Source organism: Choristoneura fumiferana, chromosome 5 (assembly GCF_025370935.1).
Source record: "Choristoneura fumiferana chromosome 5, NRCan_CFum_1, whole genome shotgun sequence".
In the NCBI taxonomy this organism is placed as follows: Eukaryota; Metazoa; Arthropoda; class Insecta; order Lepidoptera; family Tortricidae; genus Choristoneura; species Choristoneura fumiferana.
The window spans coordinates 707,692-735,386 of NC_133476.1; the positions used below are offsets into that span (position 1 = coordinate 707,692).

The 27,695-nt window shown below is 41.6% G+C and overlaps 1 protein-coding gene across 1 annotated transcript in view; it reads left to right on the top strand.

Annotated features, from left to right (window-relative positions):
• The window catches only part of LOC141427878 (uncharacterized), a 167,437-nt gene that overhangs the window by 43,121 nt on the left and 96,621 nt on the right, over positions 1-27,695 (top strand). Inside the window, 9 exon segments of the mRNA XM_074087468.1 lie at positions 141-2,258; positions 3,191-3,335; positions 3,969-4,119; positions 5,082-5,267; positions 6,206-6,331; positions 8,199-8,240; positions 10,499-10,588; positions 11,761-11,826; positions 11,829-11,947. Of these exon segments, the coding sequence (XP_073943569.1) occupies positions 141-2,258; positions 3,191-3,335; positions 3,969-4,119; positions 5,082-5,267; positions 6,206-6,331; positions 8,199-8,240; positions 10,499-10,588; positions 11,761-11,826; positions 11,829-11,947 (3,043 nt within the window).

Sequence of the window (27,695 nt, forward strand, 5' to 3'; positions counted from 1 at the left end):
TCATGAGACGTCGCCGGCGAGGCGCTCCCGTTCATCAATCATCGTCTAGTACCCGCACTTAGACTTTTTGCTGCAAAGATTATCTTCTAACGAAGCTCCGAGATCGTCATCGATTACATGCGTTTTTTATGCGGTTGCAGATTGCGAGCAGCTGCTATGTTTCCGTTACTACAGCGGGTCGGAGCAGGAGCTGGCATCGGCGGCGGCGCCCGCGCTGCCGGCGCGGCTGCGGGCCGAGCTGCGCAAGCTGCCGCTGCGGCTCAAGGAAGGCGTGTCGCGCAAGCGCGGCGGCGACGCGCCCGCGCCGCAGGCCTACCACAACCGCAGCTTCGAGCCCACGGAGCCCGAGCCCGCCGACCTCGGCCGCCTCAGCGACACCGTCAACAGATGCTCAATTAGCAACCTAGAAAGCGACGGGAACGAGCCGCGTCCCGAAACCAAATGTGATCCTAGCAAAATTGTAGATAGTAGCTTAATTAATGAATCTCGAACTGTAAATAGTGAATCTCGATGCGCCACGGACGAGCCGACGTCGTCGGGGGTCAAGAAGAAGTGCCCGCCGCCGGTCGACACGGGCGGCGCGCCGCCGGACGCCGCCAAAAAGAAGTCCAAGATGAACGGCGGGCTCGAGTCACCGACGTCGCCCGGAACCGAGTATTACAAGATATGGTCGCCAAAGAATCCGTGTAAGATAATGAAGTTTGTGTATGAAGTGGAGGGGGGTAAGGTGCCGGAGGAGGCGGTCGGGGCGACGAAGGCGGGCGGGCCGGAGGCGGAGGCCGCGGGGCCGCCGCTGCCGCCGCGCGCCGCGCACCGCCCCCTCCAACGCTCGCGCGCGCTCGAGCCGCCGCCGCACCCTCCCCAGGTCCCGCGCCATCGCAAGCCCAAGAAGCTCACCAAACCGGAAGACGCCTTCACCTTCGAGCTGATCGATACGGACGAGCAGTTCTTCACGGACAGCAACATCTCCAACTCGGCGGCGCTGCAGGGCGGGCTGGACGACTTCGAGCCGGGCGAGTTCTACACGGGCGGGCAGGCGGCCATGTCCTCGACGGCGAGCTTCTGGCGCGGCGGACGGGACGTAGCGCCGCTCGCCACGCCCGAGACCGACGGCAGCCTCTGCGAGTCCACCGTCTCCTCCATCAAACTATCTAGATTAATCGATGACAAGAAATCGAAAGACGTACCTGACGGCTTCCCTAGCGTAAGTAGGAATAGAGTGTTATTTATTAAAGATATAGGACCCGATAATTATATAACCACGACGTTCGCGAGGAAGGACAGGATGCCTCCGCCGAGTGATACAGTAGACGGCGCGAATCTCACGCCAAACCATGCCAAATCCGAAGAGAAAGCTCAGCACACATTCTTGAACGACATAAGCAATCATTCCGAGTTCGAGGACGATAATCGGAACCAGATCGAGGAGAAGGAGATAACGACACTCAAAGGTCACAAACCGCTGACGAGACAGAACTCGGGGCGAGCCCACACGCCGACCATGATGACCGCGTTCCTGAACTCGTCCCACGTCGACCCCGGCAGACGAGAGAACGGCTCCGACGCTCCCAGTTCCTGCAACTCCTCGCATTCCACATCTCCCGTCGACGAGACCAACAAGATGCTACCGAGCGTAGGGACCATGATAATGAACAGGAAGTATTCCTGCGACAGTTCGACGCCGAAGCACTCGAGCTTGCCGCGGCATCTGCTGAAAAATTTGGGGTGCGAAGGGACGCCGAAGCATTCGCCGACGAACAGTGGAAGTAGGACCTTAGATAGTCCCGTGCGGCCCCACCCGCGGGCCCTGACCAGGGTGGCGGCGCTGTCGGGCGCGGCGCCGCAGTGTCCGCCGACCCCGACGCACCACGCGCGCCGGCCGCACCCCGCCACTCCTCCCGACCTCGCTCCTCCCCCCGTCAATTCCGACAACAGGGAAAACTTCGAGTTGCTCGAGTACACCAACGAACTCCGAACCACAGAGATCAGGTCTCCGAACATGGAGTTCGCGAACAGCAACCACTTCACGATAGTTCACGCGGGCCCGCCGGACGACGTCGTGCTGCGGCGGCCGCGCCCGCCGGAACACAGCGATGACAACGAGAACGCGGTGGCCTCCCCCACGCCTCTGCGGCACATGGCCGGAATCAGATTGCCCTCGATCCCTGAAAGGGCGTCGAGGCAGATGGCTCTGACTGGAGATTTTCCTGCCAATATGATTGGCGGGATCATCGAGTGCGAGGAACCTTTACCTGCAGGTAATTAGCTCTTCTTAACCCTAAACTAACGCGTGTCCAACTCTGTACGAGTATATTTTCGAAGATGCACCGATTTTGACGTTCCTAAACTTAGGGGACTGATTAAATATGTCGCCGTCTTGATGTTACAGAACGAAGCTCTTTAAAATAGGTATCTAACGCAACTCAAAGCCATGCCTATCCGATATTATAACTCATAACTGTACATCATCATTCGTTGATATAAAGGACGGTCGCGCGCGGTGCGTCTTTGAGAAAACCCGTATAGAATTTTATATGTCTTATCATCTTGTTGCGTATTTTGTGGTATTAGCGGTACTTTGACATACCTTCATTTGGATTTTATTTAGACAGAAGTGGTAGACTTTATGCTAGCTGTCACAGAGTAGCAAGGCGATTAGAAGTAACGCTCTGATTGAACGAATTCATTTTCATCATCATCATCCGGAAGACGTCAACTGTTGAACAAAGTCTTCCTCCAGCAGAATGCCAAAATAAACCATCTAGCGGTGGCCTACGACACTCGCGATGTCAGTCTACCTAGAAAGAGGTCGCCAACGCTGCGTCTTCCGCTTTGTGATCACCTTTCTCCCCCAAATTTATATTTTTCTATACAATCGAATTCCTTGTACTTACAGTCAAAGAAACTGAATAACTCACCAGGTGGTACTTCTGGCTGGTGGGGTGGATCCTTTGTTTGTGCTAAATTGATTTTGAAAGGTCCCACCCTGGTACGTGATTCAGTTTCCTTGACTGTACCGTGTAACGATGTCCAACAGTGGTGTAGGGGTTAAAGCACGCAGCACGGATTGCTGAGGACCTGGGTTCGATTCCCAGTGCTGGTCTCTTTCTGGTTTTTCTGTGCATGTCTCAGTTTGTATTTTCGATAACGATGTTGAGGCTTGGACTGATGAGTGAGTCCTGGTTTCCAGGGTGGGAGGCGCGCATGGACAGCCACGGGCGCGTGTTCTACATCGACCACGTCAGCCGCAGCACCACGTGGCAGCGGCCCGGCGCCAACGGGGCCGCGCCGCGCTCGCCGGCGCCAGAAGTGCAGCGGCGGCAGCTGGACAGGAGGTAACGATGACAAAAAAACACACACACACACAACACAAACATTGTACTCCCATTTGTATACATTTGTATTGTATTCCCAAATGGGGTAGGCAGAGCACACGAAACGTTACCGCTTCGGAGCCACTTTAAGCAATTTTAGGTTTTAAGTTTGACAAAAATGGTACAATAGTGACTGGTAGGTTGCGTTTAAACAAGTCGTATCTGATAAGTTAGTTACTAAACGCAGCAGCGCAGCGTTTTATGGTCCACTGCTTTTCAAACTCTACTTATCACTTTGTTTTCGGGGAAATTAAACAACAGTGAAAACACATTCATTTGCCTTTCCTTTTTCATTATTGCAATGCATTGCTATTTCTGTAATTAATTTATTTGTATTGTATTATCTAATTTTAGTAATTTATTAATGTAAACCATACATAATTTAAAAAAAAAAATTGTTCTTGCCTTGGTCTTAGACTTTACTTTATACACTGGAGTCTAGTGTATAAAATAAAAAGTTTAATGTCGCCTAGATCCAGCATAACAAACTTCACGATAATGCGAAGTTCGTGGGCGGCGGTGATTGCTTCCAATCAGGAGACCGGTGCCCGTTTCCCCCCTGTTATATAAAGCACAATGTTTGTGTGTCGGCAGGTACCAGTCGATCCGTCGCACGATGACGCGCGCGGCGGACGAGGAGGCGCCGCCGGCGGCCGGGCCGTCCCGCGCGCCCCCCGCCGCGCCGCACCCCGCCGCGGACTTCCTCGCGCGACCAGACTTCTACTCCATCCTTCACATGAACCAGGTACAACCACGCAGGACACAGGACACCTTTTCTGCAACCATCATCATCATCATGTCAGCCGAAAGACGTCCACTGCTGGACATAGGCCTCCCCCAAGGCTCTCCACTCAGACCGCGTCTTGTGCTTTCCGCATCCACCGCGGTCCCGCGATCTTAACCAGGTTGTCGCTCCATCTTGTTGGAAGCCTACCAACAGCTCGTCTCTCGGTCCGCGAACGCATTCGAGAACCTTCTGACCCCATCGGCCATCAGTCCTGCGAGCAATGTGCCCCGCCCGCTGCCACTTCAGTTTCGCAATTATTTGCGACCCAGTTCTTTCAGTTTTCTGCAACCATGCTTTTAATGTTTTAATCTTTCATGATTTTCACTCATAAGTATTACCGCACTCGAAACTTATCACGCTAACAAAACGAGTAATACGTGGCCACGAGTAGACTGAAGTGTAGGGTATCACGTTTGCTTAGCAGCACAAGTCCTTCGAACTACCCGGACTTGGCCGATTTTTGATTGTCACCTCATCACACCGACGCACAATACTGAAAACGTCCCTGTTTTCCAAAGGCCGTAGACTCACAAATAAGCACAATAGAGCACTCGGCGGCCTGTTTGTTTATAAACTTTTAATTTTGACAGAAACGGCGCTAGCCGTAGGCGACGTGGGCCACAGAATCGCGTCAAAAAATCCGTCATCTAATGTGTGGTGGGCCATCATAAGGCCTCGCAAAAGTTATCTACTCCACGCTGAATTTCAACGTCTGCGTCAGCGTCTTCTTGCCTACTCGCTTCCCAAGCATGGCGAGTATTGGCTGGCATATGATGATGATGACGCTAAATTTCTCTTAGTCGCGCTCATCTTCGCAATATTAGTTCCATACATATATCTCCACATTCTATGCTCCTTGCAGATTCCAGACCAAAACAAAGTAAACCACTAAGCAATAAAGCAACCCAATCTCGTTGCAGGAAGCTTCCTCCCTGTACAACTGCAACTCGACGCTCAAGCACATGATCTCCAAGATCCGTCGCGACACGTCATCGTTCGACCGCTACCAGCACAACCGCGACCTGGTCGCGCTCGTCAACATGTTCAGCGACGCCGACCGCGACCTGCCGCTCGGGTGGGACACCAAGCTGGACAGAAACGGCAAGGTATATACTAAACACTATACGAGTACACGCTACATAAACAGAGTCCGGAATTTTCCTGCCAGTTTTGAATTAATATAGCGAGTGACCGTGAGACTCACTCATATTAAATGATATTGTACCTGATAACTCACGTCTTGAAACTTCTAAGAAGAAGGGCTACGAATTAGCCCAAAACATGTCGAGCTAAACTCGATTTAAGACGTGAGTTATCCGGTACAACATCATTTATCATAGTGAGTTCTCATTATCGATTTCGGATAACCGTAATCGTATGTTGGGATAGGGCACAATAGAGACTCTCTTCAGGCATGTCTGGGGACTGAAGGAAAGGCGTCGAAAGTTGTATTTATATTGGGCAAAAGAAGGTTAAAGAAGTGAGTTTGTTTATGAGTATGTGTCACGTCACGTTTATGAATTACATTAATAAGTACAAAAAAAATTACTCGATTTTATTATCAGGTAGTTTCTACTAGTTATCTGAGCCAGCTATCGAAGTTGTATTGTATTGTTTAGCTGTTTGTACATAAAACACATGGAATTAACAGTTAACAAGAGAAAGAAATGTACAAAGGATAACTTATCCCTTAAAGGGATCTCCAGTGGCGGACTATGTTCGTTTTGCGCTCAGGGCGGCAAAGCTAAATGAGTACCTTCCCCCGTCTTAAAAGTTGATGTAAGTATTAAACATATTTTAGCCATGTCCAGGGCTCGATCAGGAGAATTTGTGGACATTCGGAGCCCATCTACACCACTGTTAGTCCGCCACTGGGGATCTCTTCCAGTTAACCTTTGAACGGGAACGCGATTGAAAGTTAACGAAAAAAAAACACTGTGCATTAGTCCTTTTCTGGCTACATCCTCTTGTGCTGGAGGGGACAAACTCGTTGCTTGGCCATTCCGGCGGCTGCGGCTGTAGGCTGACAAGTGTTGTGTGTTAGCGCTTCTTCGTGGACCACGTGATGCGGCGCACGTCGTTCATGGACCCGCGGCTGCCGCGCGCGGCCAGCGCGGGCCCCTTCTCGCCGCTGCTGCCGCCGCGACGACGACCGCTGCTCGCAGAACAGGTGCCGGCCTGTAGCCTGTAGCCTGTAGGGTGTAGGCTGGGGCCTGCCTTCTGAAGAATAACACCCTGTTTATACCGGCTGTGGCCTACACGAGCAAATAACTAAAACATAGATCGTACTCGTCCGACTGAACGTCAGTAGTTCGACGACTTTTAAAAATAATGGAGTCTTTAAATTTTCCCTTTTTCATGCAAATTAAATAGTGTTATTAATGTACGCCATCCCAAAGCCCAAATCGGCATCGCCTGTCACGCTACAAACATCAAACATTTAGCTTTACATTGCTTCCTAAAATAAACTTTAAATGGTAATAGAAATAAAAGACTAATTTAATGTCGTTTATTTGACGACTAGGTACGATCTATATTTTAATAATTTGCTCCTATTCAGGGCTCAACCGGGTATTATTACAGTAAAATACATCCAGTAGCAAGAAATTGCGGCGCCGCTATAGGTATTACTCGTAAAAAGTTAGTAACGATCGATCGAGCACCGGAGTGTCATACTAGTGAAATGATTTTACTGGAATAATGTAAACAGCGCTTACGGACTGCCATTTTGACAGTTTAATCTTTGAAATTTGTATTGAGATGAGACTTTGCACAGAAAAAAAATTAAGCTGGCGCTGAAGCCAAACCCGATTTCTCGTTACTATGTGACATATCGTCACTATATTAAATTAAAATGTAACTTAATATCATTAATTTTTCTGAGTGAACTTTATGGACATTGCTTCAAGGTTCATACTGCTACGAACTAATTTTTAATTCTAAAGTAGACCAATAGATGGCGCTAGTTGCAACTGACTTACAAGCTGAGACAGTTGACTATTATAAAACAGGATAAATCCAAGAGATGGAGCCTGTACTTAAATTGAGACTATATTTATGAAATAAATATTTAGGAAGTGAAAATTTAAGTTAATTTCTTCAGAAGCCAGGCCACAGTTGTCGATAGTGATGTCACCGATTTGAACTTTCATATGGTTGCTTTCTGTCTTGTAAATAAATCATTTAACAAACTTGTATGAGCAGAATGAGGGCTATCGTTTTTTGTTTCACTAGATGGCGCACTGTTGCGTGAGGTTTTTAAGTATGGCTTTCAAAGTTATTACGGGCGTAAAGACAAAGTTTAGATTAAAATCATATTTAATACACCTTAAAACCGCACCATAAAAATATCGAGCATGCCACAGTGTTGCATAGTCCCGTTTTGTTCGGAAAAAAGGGAGGAAAAAGGTTTCCGAAAGACAAAACTGTCTCAAAACACAGACATTCATTGTCCGGAACGAATATTTGCCATAATTAATTTCAGATATTGCAAAATATTTACAAAATTATTCTAATTATAAATATACCGCGTAGCTCACCCAAAAACTATGAGATTTGACATTTCGGAGACCTCACGCTACACTAGCGCCTCTAGTGGCGAATTCATACGCGATAGCCCTCATTGATTGCAAATGACCTTTCAAAGACGTTGTTTGAAAAGAAAAAAAAAGAAAGTTGAAAGTTGTTTAAAGGAGCTACAACAATTGTAACTATTTTACCATATGTACAGTCGAGTTAATAAACTTGTGAGCAAAAATTTTATCAAATTATCTGAACACGACTCTATTGTTATAGTTTGCTCACAAGTTTATGAACTCGACTGTATACTTACGACAAGTAAGTCTGCTTGTAACCTCTGCTTCCTTACTTCCTATGTCGATAGATATGTCACACAGAATCAAAATACTAACGCGTTTCGAACCCTTTACGAGTTCATTTTCAAACCGTTACACAACAACGGTATACCTATTTGAAAGGTCATGAAGCAGTTCTGTTCCAAATGTCATGTGTATTTATCAGCCTATTCTTGTTTGAAGCTTGACATAAAATACCTTTGCACTGGAGTCGGACCGACTTTGGTACGTTGAAATCTCACCCCTATTCCTAGCGTGATACGTGTTATTCTGGCGATGTTTCCTGCGATCTTTGCACGTTCGTCTCTTCAGTTGTTGGATTTGTCTATCGTCGTTCTCAAATTTTTTACTAAAAGTATTTTTCTCAAGTGATTTAGTACATTACCCAACTGTTTCATATGGTCGACCAAGAAAGTGCTTCACCAATTTTAATGACAGTTCCTACTTCGGATATAAAAACAATAAGGCTTATTGTCATATTGACTTGTGAGTGAAAATAGGCTTTGACGTTTTAAGCGCTACAAATGACATTAAACCTTAAGGTGGTAAACCACTTTCTTGGTCGACTATACTTCAGGATTGTTATAAAACTAACCTAACCGAACCTATAGGGTTCTACAGGATAGCCTTGAAATATATCCTGAACAAATTCAGAAAAAAAATCGTTCGTCAATGACGTCCATATGAAAGAGTCGAGAAATCAATCATTTGGGGAAAAATATTATCGGTGAAAGCCTGGATCCCGTCTTTTGTTTTTAGTTGTATATATTTGCACGCTCGTTGTTTGGTTGTTCTTTTGTTTTTCATTGACTTGTGTTTTTCTTTAGTTTGGGCTATGTTCTTACAGATTTTTTGGTTGATCCCTGTGTTTTTAGTGTTATCTTTTATAAAATCCAAGTGAACTGGGCATTTAGGACACGAACTTGAAGCATCACTGTATTTTCATGTAAAGCACGACGTTTTACTTTATATCTATCTATGTCTAATATGTAATTCTAAACTGCCCAAAAAAAAATAAGAGCCTAAATAATAACAAAAATATTTTTTTATAAAATTCTTCGTCTAAAAATGGTTTTATTAATACATACAACGAAACACAAAATAAAGTACTTTTCATTCAATTTAAGGTATTCAGATGAAAACGAATTTTTTTTTTCATTTTACCGATAAAACTCAAATGGCCCTTATTTTCTTTTTGACTAGTATATTTATAAATGATATTTCTGTGAATGTTATTATTAAAATAACTAAAAAAGAAAATAATTGAAAAACATTGTTGAACGTGTCGGATGATAAAAATATAAATATCGCGTTTTGTCCACCTATTTGCATTACATAGTGATTTTTAGTTTATTTTTTTCGAATTATTAGTTAACCGTTTTTGAGTTTTATATCTGGCAGATTATGTAAGATAAAGCATGTTCCAAATACAGAATATTTAAAAAGACTCCATGTAATGTAATTCAATCTCAATGTATTTCATGTGGCCAATTTTTTTTTATTTCCAGCCTATTTTTGTTTTTATTTACATTTAAATATTTACAGCCTTATTCATAAAAAGTTAGAGCCTCCTTGAAGGCCCGATGCTAAAAAACATGATTCATAAACGTCTGTTAGCGCTAATCAGTCGATCAAGGCTCTGCTAAAGTTAGAGGACCGTAGACCCTCCTTTATCTCCCTGCTAAGTCACAAAATGGCCGCCACAAGTTTGAACAGCTGACTTTGACAAGAGCCAAAAACCATACCGAAGATATTTTTAGTGATTAAAAAAAAACCAGGAAAATTTATTTTCAGGAATTTTTATTTAAAAATCCTCTTAATTAGGTATTTATTACTGCTACTTTACTAACAATAAATATGAAAAAAAATGAAATTAGGATGATTAACATAATTACGGCTTTTTGCACTTAGGTACAACATAAACATGCGGATCGGAAATGGCGGGAAAACAAACATCTTTTTTTTTCCTGCTAATTTGCTGTCACTGCTGTCAATTTTTTTTTTAATTATCGATGAGGCCATTTTTTGTCTTTGATTTGTCAAGATTGCCAACATAACGCGTCTAATCCGTCTATCAGCAGCTCAACAACTAGCAGACTGCTAGCAAGCGTTTATGAATCATACTTCTTGACAACCGTCTAACAAGCTTAATCAGTCTGCTAAGTAACAGACCGATCAAACCTCAATTATTTTTTTTTATGAATAAGGCTGTTAGTAGTTAGTAAATTAACCACAAACGTGATAAATTTCAAAGTTGCCGAACTGACTTCACGATGCTAGCGCCAACTAGCCTGAAGCCTAGAAGCGCAAAATTTGAACCTCGTGTATCTTGCCGTCCCGCTGACGCTTATATTATTTAAAACGAGAGTGAGAGGGACGGTACGATACGAGCTTCGATTTTAGATTTTCGTAGTAACCCCCCAGTCACAAAAACCCTTATTGTATATATGTACTTTTAGTAAAATAACGTCTTGTGTGCGCAGGCGCCGACGCCGCCGCCGCGGCCGCCGCTGTCAGCCGGCGACGCACATGCGCGGACGCACCACGAGATACCCGTCGCCTACAACGACAAGGTAACTTACCTTTATATACTTAACTTTGGCCGTGTCGATAACTTTGCCCTTGACTGTACATCTCTGGCGGAAACAGCTGAGCGGAACGAGTTATGTGCTCATAGGGAACGAGGAAAGGTAAACGTAAACGTAAACGCTTCATTTCTATTGGTTCAAAGAGAACATATTTATATCCTCGCATAATTCTGGTTGAAACTTGAAACGCAGACTACAGGTCACAGCTCATTACAGCCACCCGGCACCCGACCAGCACCGCCGCGCCTCGAGCGGTTAGTATTCCTCATATGTATTTGTATGGGCATGCGCTCAGTACATTAACTCCGTAGCGTCACCGGATCGCCTCACTCGCGAGGCCACGTGCGGACGGCGAGTGGACCACTCGGAGACAGCCCGTTGCTCGCCGCCATAGGCAACTCGTGGACCACGCGAGGTCCACTCGTTGTCTACCAGTGGACCACCTGTCGACAACGAGTGGACGCCGAAAGTCGAGGCGGTGCTGGTCGGGTGCCGGGTGGCTCTAATGAGCTGTGACCTGTAAGAGATTCGCATCATCCTTGTTCTTGGCCTATAATAGTAGATTATTGTCGTGGCCGCCTGGAAGTAGGCAATTGCTGGCTGAGTATGAGTATTAAACGGACGAGCTTGCGAGTCCGTTTAACTAATACGAAGCCAGCAATTGCTATTCCAGCAGAGACTAATATAAAGCTTTTCTCAAAAATGGTGAATAATTCTGAAATAGAATAAACTTTTTCTCAAAATATATTGTAAAATTTAATTTTATTCCAATATTTTTCTTATGCTTTCTCGCCTTTTTTCATTAAAAATATACTGCAGGTGTATTTTTCCACCGAAAACACCACAAGCTTTTTCAGACCCAATAGAAAAAGTCCGAAGTTCCAACAAAATATCTGATACCGGCTATTAGACTTGGCTGTAAACGACTTGTGCCATTTCCATGGCCTTTTTAACTAAAAAAAAAAATGTGACTGATTGCAGGCGCGTTAATTCATTATTGTCGAGCTAGTTCGCCTGCAATCTTTTTAACTTTTTAATTTTTCGCTGACCATAAACTATGCACTTCACCTTCTAATATCTAAAGAATAATGTCAACTTTTACAATCATTTTTGAGAAAATGGTCCTGCCGTCTCCTTTACCGCGCACTGTCTTCCAGGTGGTGGCGTTCCTCCGTCAGCCGAACATAATGTCGATCCTGCGCGAGCGGTGCGGCGGGCCGGGCGGTGCGGGCGGGGCGGGCGGGCGGGCGGCGCGCTGCGCGACAAAGTGAACGCCGTGCGCGTCGAGGGCGCGCCCGCGCTGGCGAGGTACCAGCACGACGTGCAGCTAACCTGTATGCTCAGGTCAGTCCAATACCGTCTATACCCGGTGCATATCTTCTTATGGCTCTCCATTACTGGAGGTCTGCCGTCAGCTCTGGGAATTGTTTCCAGTCTCTACACTTCGTTTTTTTATTAGCAATAGAAAGAAGGTAAGCGATCTTGACGTGTTTTTTTATTGAAAAATACTTTTGAAAAATAAGTCCCAAAAAATAAAAAATACAAAAAGATTCCTAAAACCAATTTTAATTTGATTGCTTACTAACGATATCTCTTGTCCGGGCGAGCGGTTAGTTCCAATGGAGTGCTGAAAGTTTCTCGATGAGGGCTACAGCATACATGTCGCTAGTGTCGCTGCTTAAGTGACTAAATAAGAAACAAAACAGGCGGAGATATGTGGTGCATAGGAGAAATTCGTGTCTCTACCGTTGTCCAGCGGTGGTGTAGCGGTATAGCACGCGGCACGGGATGCCGAGGACCTGGGTTCGATTCCCAGCGCTGGTCTTATTTTTCTGGTTTTTCTGTGCATCTATATTTCAGTTTGTATTTTCGAAATAAGTTCCATCTAATGTGTAACAATTAGCAAGGACGTATGATCATTTACATCTCTTCGACGGTTAATGGCATCGACTTGAAATTTAGTACGCAAATGTAGTTTGGATGTCAATATAAGTAAAGTCAATAAAAAGTACAATCAGCTAAAAAAGCTTGTACCTAATAAAAATATTTTTTTACCAAAAACTTATTTAAATTGTCACCCTATAGAAAACTGTAAGGTTAGGTTAATTTTATAACAATTCTGAAAAATTAATGGGTTCAGAAGAGAAAGAGTTCTGACAAACAATACTCTGACTTTCAATATGGATCCCGTCTTTACAGGTCTTTACCATAAGCTAAGGAGAGTCAATAGTCTGTTGCAAGCCTTTAAATTTAAAGGAAGTATAAAACCTTTTCTTAGACCCCGATGTCAACAATGCTGACGGAAGTTAAATCCATTTCACTGTGCGTGTATGGATCTAACGATTTCAAGGAAATTTGCTAATTTGCAAGGATATTTCAGGGGCAAACAACGATCTAGTTTGGTCTTATTCGAGTTATAATGTTTTTTTGTGTAATTTTCTCACGCAACAAGATCGGTAATTGCGATAGCTCTGTTATCACTCATCAGCGTGATGGTACAGCGGTATAGTGTTGCATTTGTAAACTAAAGGACTACTCGTATAGTCCAAATCTAGGTCGATCGCAAACAAGTTTTATTATTTTTCTCTTTATTTAGTTTACGTTTCACTTTTAACCTCTTCTCCGCCTTAAAACTAGCTTTGGACGCCACAGAAAAACCAGCGACAAATCAACTTGATTCCCCCCCCCCCCTTGGTACCTTACCCAACATGGTAGCATGGTGTACGGTTGTGTCACACTGAAGATGAGCTCTGGTTGAGTTCGAAACGCGTCAGTGTAGTTTGGTGGTGGTGATAGATGGGTTTGTGTGATTTGTGTGTGTTCTTACAGTGTGGAGGTGGAGGAACTGCATGAACACGCATATTTTGCATAAGCTTAGCTATCGTAAGGTCGCGGGTGAGCAAGGAAATTCTTTTAGTTCATTGATATGGACCTCCGCAAAGTAACGCCTGATTCAATAGATTAGTTCGAGTTGAATGTTGTGACCGTGGCGTGTGAGGCATTCCATTCGCTGTCACGACTCTATGACTGTGGCGGTGAAGAGGTTAAAGCTTATTTAAATATGTAACTTCTCCAAAAAAAAAGATTTAACAAAATAAAAACGCCTTCATCCAAGTATTATTTATTAATATGGAAATTTAGTAAAATTCCGAAATTTCTATTAAGCTGCCAGATCTAATCTTTGGAGCAGGCGAACCGGCGGGCATAGACTAGTTACTTGTAATATTACGCAACAGATTAACCTAGCCCAATAAACTCCCTTCACCAATCAACTGCGAACGTGCTCTTAAATAGCTGCCATGAAACTGCACTTAATACTAGCACGTGCTATCGCCATTATACTCATTATTATCCTATTATCCTTGTTATTTGGGACATTCGCGTGGTCGCTGAGTAACAAACAAGGTACTGAATACACCATAGACAATTCTCCATGCTTAGTTATACATACATTATGTGCGGGTCAAATCTTGCAAGTAAAATTTGACCCACTTCTACTGGTCGAATTATCTTGAAATTTGGCATAATTATGTAAATTGCGTGACAATACAATAATCTGGTATTGACATCCTGGTAGTCCGGCCAGGATCGTCTCCGCAGGACGGAACTCTTCAACGGTTAATGGCATCGACTTGAAATTTGGTATGCAAATGTAGTTTGGATGACAGTGCAAGTATAGTCAAAAAAAGTACAGTCAGCAAAAAAAGCTTGTATTAAAAATGATATTTTTACCAAAAACTTATATTTATTTACTGTCAATATAACGCGAGGCATCCTACATACACCTGCGAAGCAATTTATTGGTATGTGAAGTTCCAATTCGCACAGAGTACTACAGCCTCAATTTCTTATTCTGAGACCCAACCCAACAGTACATAAAGCGAGACAGTATATATATCAATCGAGATGATGAGTTAGAGCGGTTACGCACTACAACGATCTGAATTCGTGAAAATTCGGATCGTATTAGCCATGGGTGCCGGGATGGGGGTACAATGGGGTGGACTTGCACCCCCTGGCATGAAAGAAAATATATAAAGCAAAAGACTAAAATACAGAATGAAAAAATGCACCTCCCTATACAGGGTGATCAATCCAAACGGGTCAGTATTAGTAGGGAGAAGTCAGAAACTTTAAGAGATAGCAAAATCTGTCGATTTTAGATGTAATAAAAATGGCATTCAAATGTTTTTTTTTATTTCATACATAAGCGGGTATCGAACCTAGTCAAAGTCTTTGTAAACAATGTTATTGATTCTGAACATTTTTTTGTTGTTATTGATAATGGTGTGAGTCATAAGTCAAAAGAAACACATTTTACAAGCTTTTATTTAACTTCCCATATATGTTAATATGAATGCATATATTTACCTTTGTATGTACGGGTCAAATCTTGCAAGTTAAATTTGACACACTTCCAATGGTGGGATTGACTTGAAATTTGGCATTCTTATGTAAATCTGGTGACTATACAATAATCTGGTAGTGAAATCCTGGTAGTCCGGCCAGGATCGTCTCCGCAGGACGGAACTCTTCAACGGTTAATGGCATCAACTTGAAATTATGTAAGGAAATGTAGTTTAGATGACAATACAAGTAAACAAAAAGTACAGTCACAGTCAGCAAAAAAGCTTGTATTAAAAATGTACTTAATTTTTATTTTTACAACTTTTTATTTCAATGAAATCTTGTTTAAATAATCGCAAAACACAATAATAATACACAATTTGGCAGTGCTACCATTCCATACAGTTCGGTTTACCGTTAGTTCTCATGTTCTAATTCCCTTTGTAACAGATAACAAAATTATACATACATATATACGTATATACATGTCACAATGGCTCTTATGTCCATCCAACTACAGTTTACAATCAAAAACGGCATATAAGCACTTATAGCATTTTGGTACCGAGCGACGTAGTCGTTTTGTCGTTATGGTACAAGTAAACCATATATTATCATAATTTTGGCAAATGCGTCTAAATTATATGTGATGTGGCGCTTCAGGTTGTAATGAGATGTTTGCACCGTAATTCTGGTATTGTTGGTTCGTAGAAACTTTCACAACAGTTTTCTAATGTGTTGCATTCAGTTTTGCTATGACTGGGTTTATTGTACAAGCCTTTATTTAGTTTGCAATGTATGTTCGTGTCATTTTGTGAATCGAATTTCACCCACTTCTAATGATCGGATTGACTTGAATTTTGCTATGAATATGTAGTTTGGATGACAATAGAAGTACATTAAGATTGGTTTTTTTTTAATCTTTTTGTATTTCAATTCCAAATTTTTTGTTACTTTTACTGTCATCCCGTAAAACCCATATCGAAAATACAAACTGAAATATAGATGCATAGAAAAACCAGAAAAATAAGACCAGCGCCAGTCCAGTCCAGTGGTTGTGTAGTGGTATAGCACGTGGCACGGAATGCCGAGGACCTGGGTTCGACTCCCAGCGCTGGTCTTATTTTTCTGGTTTTTCTATGCATCTATATTTCAGTTTGTGTTTTCGATAATACAAGTACAGTTTTTTAATTAAACTGAACAGACGTGAAGCCATTTTTTTTATTTGTACACGTTTACATTTAAAATATAACATTGTCACAATTTAATAGCTGTAGCGTGGAGAAAATATTTTCGCTAGACAACCGGGAGAGGGTACACGCGTGAGTTAAATATTATGTCTATGGTCGGATGCAACTCCTCGATGTTCGAATACACAACTTTTCCATATTTAAAATCACTGGCTTCACGTGAAAAATGTAAGCAGTCCGGTCGGAATCGCGTTGTTCGCGCCAAGTTGGCGCCACTGTTATGTAGTAACAATATCCATGCCCTTAGCTCTTCTGTTTTCTCAAATTAGCTTTCTGAATCAATCCCCTTTTTAATGCTTCATAGTGATTTTCGGATAGAAAACAACAGCCCGTGTCAGGTTTTACTATCAGATCCTTGACCATAGCCGCGCTTTTGCTATCGAGGTGGGCCAATGTATAATCGAATCTCGTCGCGGACTGGTCCTGAGCGATGTGTCCTAACCTGAACCGGGCTTCTAACAGAGCGAACCATAACTCCGGTTCGTCTTCCCAAAACATTGGCATTGGCGGCAAACCTATGGTGTTGATCTGTAGCAATTTCATTTCATTTTGAATTTGGTTCACTGATTTAAACATTGTGCTGTAAAATTGTTCACTAAAACACGATATACACTTGATTTAATCGGACTATTTTATTTTAAACACCAGGCTCTTGAAAACTGTGGACAACGTTAATCCACACTTATTAATACAACTGCATAAATAAAATACACCAACTTTATAAAAGACACGTTCACTTGCTCGGATTTCGCTGTATTAATGAACCAAGCCACTGAACGATAGTAACATAACGTAACAAAGTTCATAATAATATGCAAGGCAAGATAAGGGAATTTTGCGATAAAAATATGAACAACAAGCAGTTGTAGGTAATCCACCGTTCTCATATCGGATAGGATTAAGGACTAAATAATCATAATTTAAAAACCTGCGACTCGGACTCGCGCACCGAGAGTATTGTGTGAGTAGTGTGTGTGTGCGCGCGTGCGTGCGTCAGTGCGCGTGCGTGTGGGTGTTTGTGAGTGTAAGATTATCACGCTTTTCGTACTGATTGTGCTATAATAGCTAGCTTTAAATTTCATGTGTCCAGGACAACTTCAAATACCCCTATAGGTGGTAATGGGGTGGTGTGGTGGTGGTATGGTGGTAATGTTGGACCAAGGCCTCCCCCATAGACCTCCAGTCGCTTCGGTTGGAAGCGGCCTGATTATTGGCTGTTATACCGAATAATATAGCATGTTGTCAACAGGACATACACCGAACAAACAAGTAGGTACTTACAGGGAAAAGTATTACTTATCGTATCCAAACCACAATACAATAATACTTAGTATTTACCTATGCTCGTTATTCTTATTTATGCCTATATATCACGTTTGTTTTGCATGGTCCCTTCGAACATTGTTTTGAATATTTGACACTAGCGGTTGCCCGCGAGTTCGTCTGGGAAGAACTATGCAATTTAATGGGGTTGTCTTTCCAGGGTTTCTAGTTATCATCGATCCGAGTTTAATCTAAATCGGTTCAGCGGTTTAAGTGTGAAAAAGCAAAGACAGACAGATATATTTTCGCATTTTTAATTTACTATTGTAGAGTTGGGTAAAATTGATTTACTTACGAATAACCGGGAAGATACATAAATTATTCGTTATTGGAAATAACTGAATAATCCTTTATTTGTTATTTTTAATTTATTTTAATTTATCTAGATGGGTTTTATATTTATATTAGTAGTTTAGTCTCTTTATCTTGATAAATTAGTTGGGCATAAAGGTGAATGTTAGTTAGTAGTACACAGTCATGCCAGGTGTGTTATTTTCATTCAGATAATTTATTTAAATATAATAACTGTGAAGTGAAAACAACTGACAACACATTATTTACGATTGCCTTTATCGTCGAATAAATAAATTGGGAATGTGTCTATTCTAAATAATTAACTAGATAAGAAATTGTTTCAGTAACATTAACACCAACACCCAACTCTGCCTATTAGCAATGATAACAAAGTCAGAATCGGATGCAGGCAAAACTGCAGGGCTACTCCGAAACTCGAAGTTCGTGTCGTGCGGTCCCTCTCGCTCTCGTATTAAATAGTATAAGTGTCAGAGGGACCGCACGACACGAACTTCGAGTTTCGAGTTTCGGAGTAGCCCTGCTGGCACACCAGGGGGGGCTACAACGAAATTCGTAAATCGATGTTCGTATCGTACCGTCCCTCTCACTCCCGTATTAAATAATATAAGCGTCAACGGGACGGCAAGATACGAAGTAGTATAGGGCCAGTTAGCTGTAATGACTAATGACGCTCATTGTACGACCGTCGCGTCGGACGGCGCTGGCAAATTATACGTTTTCACTTTATAAAATGGCGTGCCATTCATTGGCTACTTGCCGTTGGCTCTTGGTGTTTTAACGTTTAGCGTTTTAGCGATACTGGAAATAGATTTGTTGATTCAATGTTGCACTCGCAAGGGATATTTGCAGCTTCTTCTTTTAGGCAGAGAATCGTTAAACAAATTCTTAACAATATTTACTTGCGTGTTTTTTATTGCTACCACAACCCTTAAGGGTACTTAAGTAAGGGCTCTCATAAACATACACACATCAAAAATAAATAAATAAAATACCAATAAATAAATATCACGAGACAATTCACACCAATTGACCTAGTCCCAAAGTAAACTTAGCAAAGCTTGTGTTATGGGTACTAAGCAACGGATAAATATAATTATATAGATATAGATACATACTTAAATACATATTAAACACCCAAGACCCGAGAGCAAACATTCGTATTTTTCATACAAAAATCTGCCCCGACACGGGAATCGAACCCGGGACCTCAAGCTTCGTAGTCAGGTTCTCTAACCACTAGGCCATCTGGTCGTCAAAAATAAAGACAAAGATGTTTTGAGTCAGTAGTAATATCCTTTATTGAAATGTTCAAAAGTGTCTAGGAATAAAAAATATCCCTTGTCGCTTTTGATGAGTTCTTTGAGAGTTTTCGTTTTACTAAATAATACGATTTTCCCTTATATGATAAACTAGCTGTTGCCCGCGATTCCTTCCGCGTAGTGTTCGTTTATCGCTGTCCCGCGGGAACTATGCAATTTTCCGAGACAAAAACTATCCAATGTCCTTCCCGGGGACTCAAACTATCTGTATACCGAATTTCATCTAAATCGGTTCAGCGGTTTAGACGTGATTGAGTAACAAGCATCCAAACATCCAAACCTTGAAACAGCCAAACATCTTCACAAACATGCACATTTATAATATTAGTAGGATAATATTAGCACGTAATGTATTACCTATTACATAATCAAATCAGTAGGTTTTTATCCGAAACGTGCCCTCTGACGTGTCAAATTATTGCTCAGAATCCATTACTCCACGAAAAAAATATTACGATCTGAAGATTTTTCACGTCGCTCATATCTCTATCATCTTGACCTGAAATAAGAAACATCTTTAAAAAATCAGCATCATTATTTTAAATATATGAACGGGACAACGAGAATGCGGGTCACCTGGTGGGAAGCAATCACCGTCGCCCATGGCCCGCAAGACGAGGGGTATCACAGGAGCATTGCCGACCCTTTGAGAGACTGATAGGCTCGTATCTCATATATATCGTATTTATTTCAAGAAAATAATATTTTAGCAATTGAAATTTGAGAAAACACCCTCCTAAATTCCTAATCTAGTTAAATCGCATAGTACAATGTAGGTATTTGAAGCATTCCATGTTTAGGCAATTTTAAACACCGTCACAAGATTCTGCTGTTCGTTCTCAGGCCCCCGTCTCCACTTACGTTGTTTAACAACAAAACAAAACGCTCACTGGATCTGTACCGCGTATAAAATATACATTGCGAACACTTGTTTTAGGATTCCCCTGAGGTTCGGTACTGAAGTCAAATAATAATAGCTGATAACATTGCAAACATTTTAAACAATAATGCCGTTACGCTCCGACTGTCTCTCTGTTTGTCTGTCTGTCACATGTATCTCAAGAACATACATAATGTGTATTTCTTTTGCTATTACTTACAATAAAAACTATTAAAAACTAAGGGGGGTAGTTTCCTTCCTAAAAACGTATTATTTTTAATTTCGTTGTTCTCTATAAAGTTTCTCTATAAACTTACTTAACTCGAAATGACGATAGAAATAAATATATACTGTATGTTAACAAAAAAAAACTAGTCAGGAGTGGACTAATCTAAAATTCACTCTGATATCAACAAAAATGTACGGAACCCTCCGTCTTTCACTCGACTATTTGTGATTTGTTCGGTCGCGGTTTGCTCCACCGCTTAACAGCGAACTAATTGATGCTCCCGAAGGTTGCTCGGACCAGTTCGGTTATTTTTCTAGTTTTTATGCATCCAATTACTTACACAACGCAGATCAGCATTCTATGGCAAGAGAATGGGGTAAACTTGGGCGTAACGTGTTGATCCGGTTATGGGCATATTCATGATAAAGAGGGGGTTTATAAAATCTATACTTTATTTTAGGGGAGGGGGTAAAAGCCGTTTTTACATAAGATTTTTAAAGTTGGAATGCGTGATTTCTAATACGAGTAATATTTTTTCCTATAACTTAAAGATGTGCGGACACTCGGTGCGCACTCAGTACTTTTTGACAATGAAACGAAGAGATCGCTTCCGAGCGATAAGACCGCTAACAGTCTCAGGTATCACAACCCACGTTAATACCCTACCCACCTTAGAACAAGCTTTAATATTTAATTAAATAAACTCGGATAACTCACGTCTTATATCGGGATTAGCTCGACATTTCTGGCTAATTCGTGACCCTTACTCTAGGAATAGGAATTTTCCTTCTTCTACGAATCAGCCCGAAACATGTCGAGCTAAACTCGATTTAAGACGTGATTTATCCGGGTTCATTTCATCAAATATGAGTGAGCCTCACGGTAATTTGATGTTCACTAGTTTTAGTCACAATCGTCTGTCACATCACACAATACACAAATCCAGTCTCCATATTAGGGCCTAGGAGTTATATATTCGGCTCGGGCCCGGCGCACGCGCCTCCCTACATATTAATACAATAACGTCCGTCCGTCCGTTATTGCTTGTTTATTGGCCGTATGCCGCAGCAGACCTATATGCCCTTTTATAGGACCCGCTTTCACGATATAAGGAGAAATGTGCAGTCCCTTTGTGTTAAAGAAGTTTACGCATGCTTAGATGAAATTCTTGATTCCGGGATATACATTCCTATAATATTATGTTAGTTTGATTCACTAACATTAAGAAAAAAAAGTTGTTCAACTAACACGTGCCGCGTGCGAGTGAATACGAGTTATGCGATGGACAGAGAGGCACGATTCTTATGCCTATACTTTTCTACGGCAGTGAGACTTCTGTACTTTACTTATTCTGTGATTATACTAATCTCACTAATATTATAAGACTCACTATTATTATTATATTAGGTCATCGACATAGCTCAGAGAATTAGCAAGTTGAAGTGGCAGTGGGCTGGTCATATCTGTCGAAGAACCGACAGCCGCTGGAGTAAACGAGTTCTTGAGTTGAGACCGCGTCTTGGCAAACGTAGTGTAGGGCGCCCTCCGGCCAGGTGGAGTGACGATCTGTGAAAGGCTGCTGGTAGAAGCTGGATGCGTCTAGCCGAGGACAGGGCGCTCTTTGGGGGGCCTATGTCCAGCAGTGGACTGCTATAGGCTGATGATGATGATGATGATGACTAATATTATAAATGCGAAAATTTCTGAATAACTATGCGTGCATGAGTGTTACTTCTTCACGCAAAAAGGACTAGACGGATTTGGATTAAATTTGATTACGTAGATTGCTGAACGTCTGGAATATTACATAAGCTACTTCTTATTCCGATGTTCCCAAGGTTGGGAATAAAATAATCGTCGTCCTCTCATGATCATGGCACATGCAACTGTGCCGAAATATCGAGCTTCTCTAAAATCATAAAATACCAAAATTTCAACTAGGGTTAGAGACATGAAATTCGACGCGGGTATTTCGTATGTCATCATCATCATCAGCCGGAAGCGCTGAACAAAGACCTCCCCTTTAGAACGCCACAGTGAACTCGCCATTTGCATCCACCGGTTGCCCGCAACTCTCACTATCACGTTTCATGTAGCGTTGTTACCCTCACGTTTTATATTTATGTAGCGTTAATTAAATCTAGGTAGTAATGATTGGTTTTTTGGAGTCTTTTTGTATTTTTTATTTCAACTCCAAATTTGTTACTTTTACGGGTATCCCGTGAAACCATATCAAAAATACAAACTGAGACATGGATGCACGGAAAAACCAGAAAAAGAGACCAGCACTGGGAATCGAACCCAGGTCCTCAGCAACCTGCTGCTGCTGAATCCTGCTGGTTTCTGGTTTTTCTGTGCATCCATGTCTCAGTTTGTATTTTCGGTCTAGGAAGTAATTTTAGTAAATTCCTATGGGAATTAAATAAACTCCCGAAATGTCAATTCAACTGCAGGATAATATTTTACTTATTACCTACCTATATCATTATTCAAAGCGGATGATAGAGACATTTCCAATTCCGGTATATCAGATAATTTACATTCTTTTTGTCATTTGAATCACAATGCTTGGAGTTGGGAGTCGAAAGTTCATGCCTTTGTAATTCAAATGGTGTGCTACAAAAAGCTATGATAACGTTCAGAATATACATATGTTAACCCTGTGACATCACATCCTGTCAGCCAAAAATGAGTACCTACGTTATTAATCTATCTAGGTTATAAGGTGTGTTACCGACAGCAAGGCTTTTTTTAAGGAAGATTAAAGTAACTTATTTCTGTAACTTAACTAATACTTTAATTAATAAACTAAAATTCAGACTGTTAACTTTCCAACGAAATTATAAGTAAATTGACAAGTACTAATCAAAGTATCTGTCGGCTGTCATTTGCACTTACTTGTCAATTTACTTTGCTGTACCTACATTGCTGGTAATTATAATTTTCATCACACTTGCTCGTAAACAGTGCCAAAACATGAAGGCTACCTTGATTGCAACCCCCCAAATAAAACCCTCGACCATGATATGCTTGTCATGAAACCCGTGGTCGGTAAATGAGTCATTGCGCGTACAAATTTTCTTGTCATGAAGCCCAAGGTCGGTAAATGAGTAAATGCCCGTACTGATGGTGCTGCGCGCGCTGCTGCAGGACCACATGCACACGCGGCTCAGGCACATGCTGAGGGAGGGGGAGGGCGGCGCTGCCAAAAGGTATCGCCAATATTTGGAACAATTATATTTTTTCTTTTACAAATATAAAATTTTACTCGCAAATGTGATGAAAAACGTTGTATGTCGCACGGGCGGTACTAGAATTACGAACATCGACTCATTAAAGCCCTCAGTCTTCGACTTCGGGCTTCTAATAGACTCTCGTTCGTAATTCCTTATTTACCGCCCTCAAGACACAATGTACTATTAAAACTCTGGCTGGCGGTAACACACTGTAAAACACCTTTATACAAGCAATACTTGTATATTTTGTAATGTAAACTCTTTATTGTACAAAAGTAAAGAAAAGAAACACACAATTGTCAAGCATTGATATACATAGTTTTCAAATACATTCATTTACACGTTGCGAGTACATGAGTACATGACATGTTACCTTTTTGAACAGTGTTACAGATACATTACGACGGAATATATGTCATGCTCGGTCGGTAAAGCAGATACTGACAACTTATACTGAGCAAGCAAAAACATACTTTAAGGTGGTCAACCTTTTCATTCCGCGGCTGTACATACAAAGACGAACTTATCCATTTCAGGGATCACTACCAGTCAATCTTTGACTGGACGAGAGGAATATTCAATTAGGGACCGACAAAGCGAGAGTTTAAAAGTCAGAAATAGTGGAAGCCATGTATCGACAATGATTTAATTAAATGATTTAAAACATAAACTCATGAAAAACAACCTATAATCCGAGGGCAGCATCAGAAATTGTATTATGCGTCCGAGATACGAAACTTCGATAGCGCAATGCAGGGTGTAGTAGTTTCCATAGCTGATAACCAGATGGCGCTAGGTGTCGCTACAATATCATCACCCTATCCTCCTAAGGCCCAACGTCCTAAATTTAGGACATACGTCAAAGCAAATGTCAACTTTTACTAACTGACATTAAGTTTCAAATTTTAATAATCGACATTTGACGTGGGCCTCGACCCACACATGGGCAAGGGCTTCCTTTTGCTATAAAAGAGCTTACTGTAGTACCCACGCGGGCCCATTGCAGATTAAGAACTTCGCACACTCACTGGTTTTTAAATATTTTTTATTGAAAGGTCATCCAGGAATGTTACGGTAACGCCAAATATACTTATTCAAATTAGCTGCGTACACAACGAATAGCCGCCCACATCAAACAATACACGGCCATCGCCACTTTGTCCAAAACTCAATTGATAAATATTACAAATTGTATCAACTATTGACTATCCTTGGGTCGGTTTGAACAGCTCGGATTCAAATTAAAGCACTTTACCCAAGGTTCGAGTAGCCATGTTGAATGGTAAATATTGTGCATTCTAACTGCCAAGAAACTCGGAAAAATAACGCACAGAAGTCATGCACATAAAGTTTTAAATTTTTGCAATTTAATTTAATTTGATTTTATAAGCACACCTAGTTTTTTTTTTAATTTGATTTTATAAGCTCTTACTTACACCCACGTACGATAAAAATATGGAACAAGCTTTCTAGGACAGCATTCCCGGAGCGAAACGCAATTTTTCCAAAAATCTGTGTAACACATTGGAAAATTTTGGGTATCTGTCTTCTCTGACTGAATTCTCCATTTTTACGCCAAAATTGACAAACAAATATGAACTTAAAACCATCCCTTGAAATACTACTGCGCATAGGGTATTTAGGTATTGTAGAAAACTGGATTTGCACTGTCCCCTCCGAAATGTCATTTCCATTCCTACATCAGCCAAAGCAATCATGAAATTGAATAACTGCTATACCTTTACCTTGTCAAGTTCGTAACGCGGTAGAGCCTTGCTGCAGGGATCCTCTGTCCTCATAAAGTTTTTTTTGTCAAGTGTAGCAAAAGCTGTCTGCAACAGGGTTCTGCCGAGAGTAACACACAAACTTGTCAAAATATAATTAAAACGGGTAGTGTCTTCTTCTAACTCGACATTGGCGCATTCGTCGCTTCAAAACTCGAATCGGAATTACCTGGAATGACTGTAGATAAGAAAGCCCGCTCAGCAGCAAGGCTACTACGAAACTCGTAACTCGAAGTTCGTGTCGTGCGGTCCCTCTCGCGATACGTACGATACGAACTTCGAGTTTCGTAGTAGCCCTGCTGGCACGCGATTTAGTTTCCCCGACTGTACATGGTGACCCTTTTAGCTTATGTTTGATGTATTTGAGTTAAGAATTATCGCTAGCAAATGGCCAGATTGTTTACGGTAGAATGGTTATGCGATAACTGGCTGCTCACCGTGCTTTAGGCTGCAGTTCCACCAGAGTGCCAGAGATGTGCGAGGAATCTGTTTGTCATGAATCAATAGAAACGCTTCGTTATCTATCCTCGCTCTGCTGAGCTGTTTCCACTGGAGCTGCGCTGAGCGAGGATAGGTAAATGAAGCGTTTCTATTGGTTCATGACGAACACATCTCTCGCAACGCATCCTCGCACACCTCTGGTGTAAACGCAGCCTTATAGCCCCGTCGCTAATTTATGCTGCCTTCAGGGTTACCTGTCAAAGGATCGCTTTGTTTCTATCCTTCATGGTCCTTTGCTGACACGCTGTTACACTGTTATAATTTGATCTGACGTTTCGTTCCAAAAAAGATCCGGATTGCTGGCTGCCGGCTTTTTTTAGGGTTCCGCAGTTAAAATGGCATTAACAGAACCTATCCTTCCGTCCGCAGCTTAGCTCAAAACTTCTAGGCACTATACCCCTTCTATACTAGTAGACTATCGCCAATAAAGATAGAAAGATAGAAAGAAAGAAGTAATTTATTCACATTAACAAAGACACACAAATACAACAAAATTTAAAAATATCAATAAATAACAAAACCAAAAAAAAACACAAAAATGAAAATACATATACGATTTTGTGTGTCGCCGCAAAAGTGAAAGAATAATTAGAAAGAGCCCCTTAAAAGGCCTTGGTGTTTGGAGGTCCGGGATTTATTTAGAGAGTTGGGTCGTCGTGTCAGGTACAAAGGTTGTGATCCCCGTTCTGGGTCGTGGCTGGTTCAACAGGTGTCCATTGCGGTACAGAGGGGCAATGCACCCAGTGTAATAGGGACTTTTGAACCGGGCATGATGCAGGGGGGATTTTAAGGTTAGTTTTTTTTTCTAGTGTATCTTAAACTTCCAGCTTAATTATTATAGCTACAGCCAAAAGAATAAACGAATTACTATCTCATTTAAGTAGGCTTATAAAGCCCCTATTGATCCTATTGTACCATATTGAGCCTATTGATAATTATTTGCCACATTTTATTACGGAACCCTGCTCTGCGCGCTCTATCCCTGTACCAGTTTTATTCATGATCGTAAAATTCTTAGAATTGAAACAAAATAGCATTTAATATCATTAATTAGTTGATGTAGAACCGCCTCCCATTTAATCTTGAAATAGATATTAATTAGAAACAGTTCCCGGAACGCTCCGAAGTTTCGACAGCAGCAGAGACAGGACATCTTATAAATACCTTTTAAAAATAAATGATTGAGCATACTAATAAACAGATGAATGTTTCACCGCGCAGATGTTCAAACAAAACAAGTCTAATTTTGTTTTTTTTTTTTTTATGAATCTTTTAGCCGTTACTCGTGTGTTGGATTGAAATCAAAAGTTTTATTTACTTCATAAGGGAATTCGTCAACGTCGCTCGAAAAACACTCTTGTACGATTTCGTGTTTATAAATTTGGCGGTCGAGATTACGGGATTTTATAGGTATACTTGTGGTACGTAAGTGCAGCGCTGACAGTTAATTTCGAAGTATATGCGTCGCGCACGCTAGTCAATCAGCACAGCAATCACCACGGTCACCCGCCCCGCGCACACTCCGCCCCCGCGATGCCTTATTTTGTACTTTTACGCACTGATCACTGCGACACGTAGGTGCCACAGGCTGTAATCCCAATCATAACCTAATCCCCAATAAAATAACCTATTTTTTATTGTAGAGATCCAGTTATTTACGTAGCTACTAAGATTCACTTAAATCTGCTTTCAGCAGCGTGACAGAGTAACGAACACACGAACTTTCTTATTTAAAATATTAAGACACGAAGCTAAGAAAACTGTGTCCTTGAGTTGAAACTTGAACTGGATATTTTGAACAGCTGTGTTCTATTTACCAATAAACCCAAATATGTGATCTCATTGTTCACTCACTGTTACCATAATTAACTGCTAAGTGAAAATGAACACTCACTTTTATTTAAATGG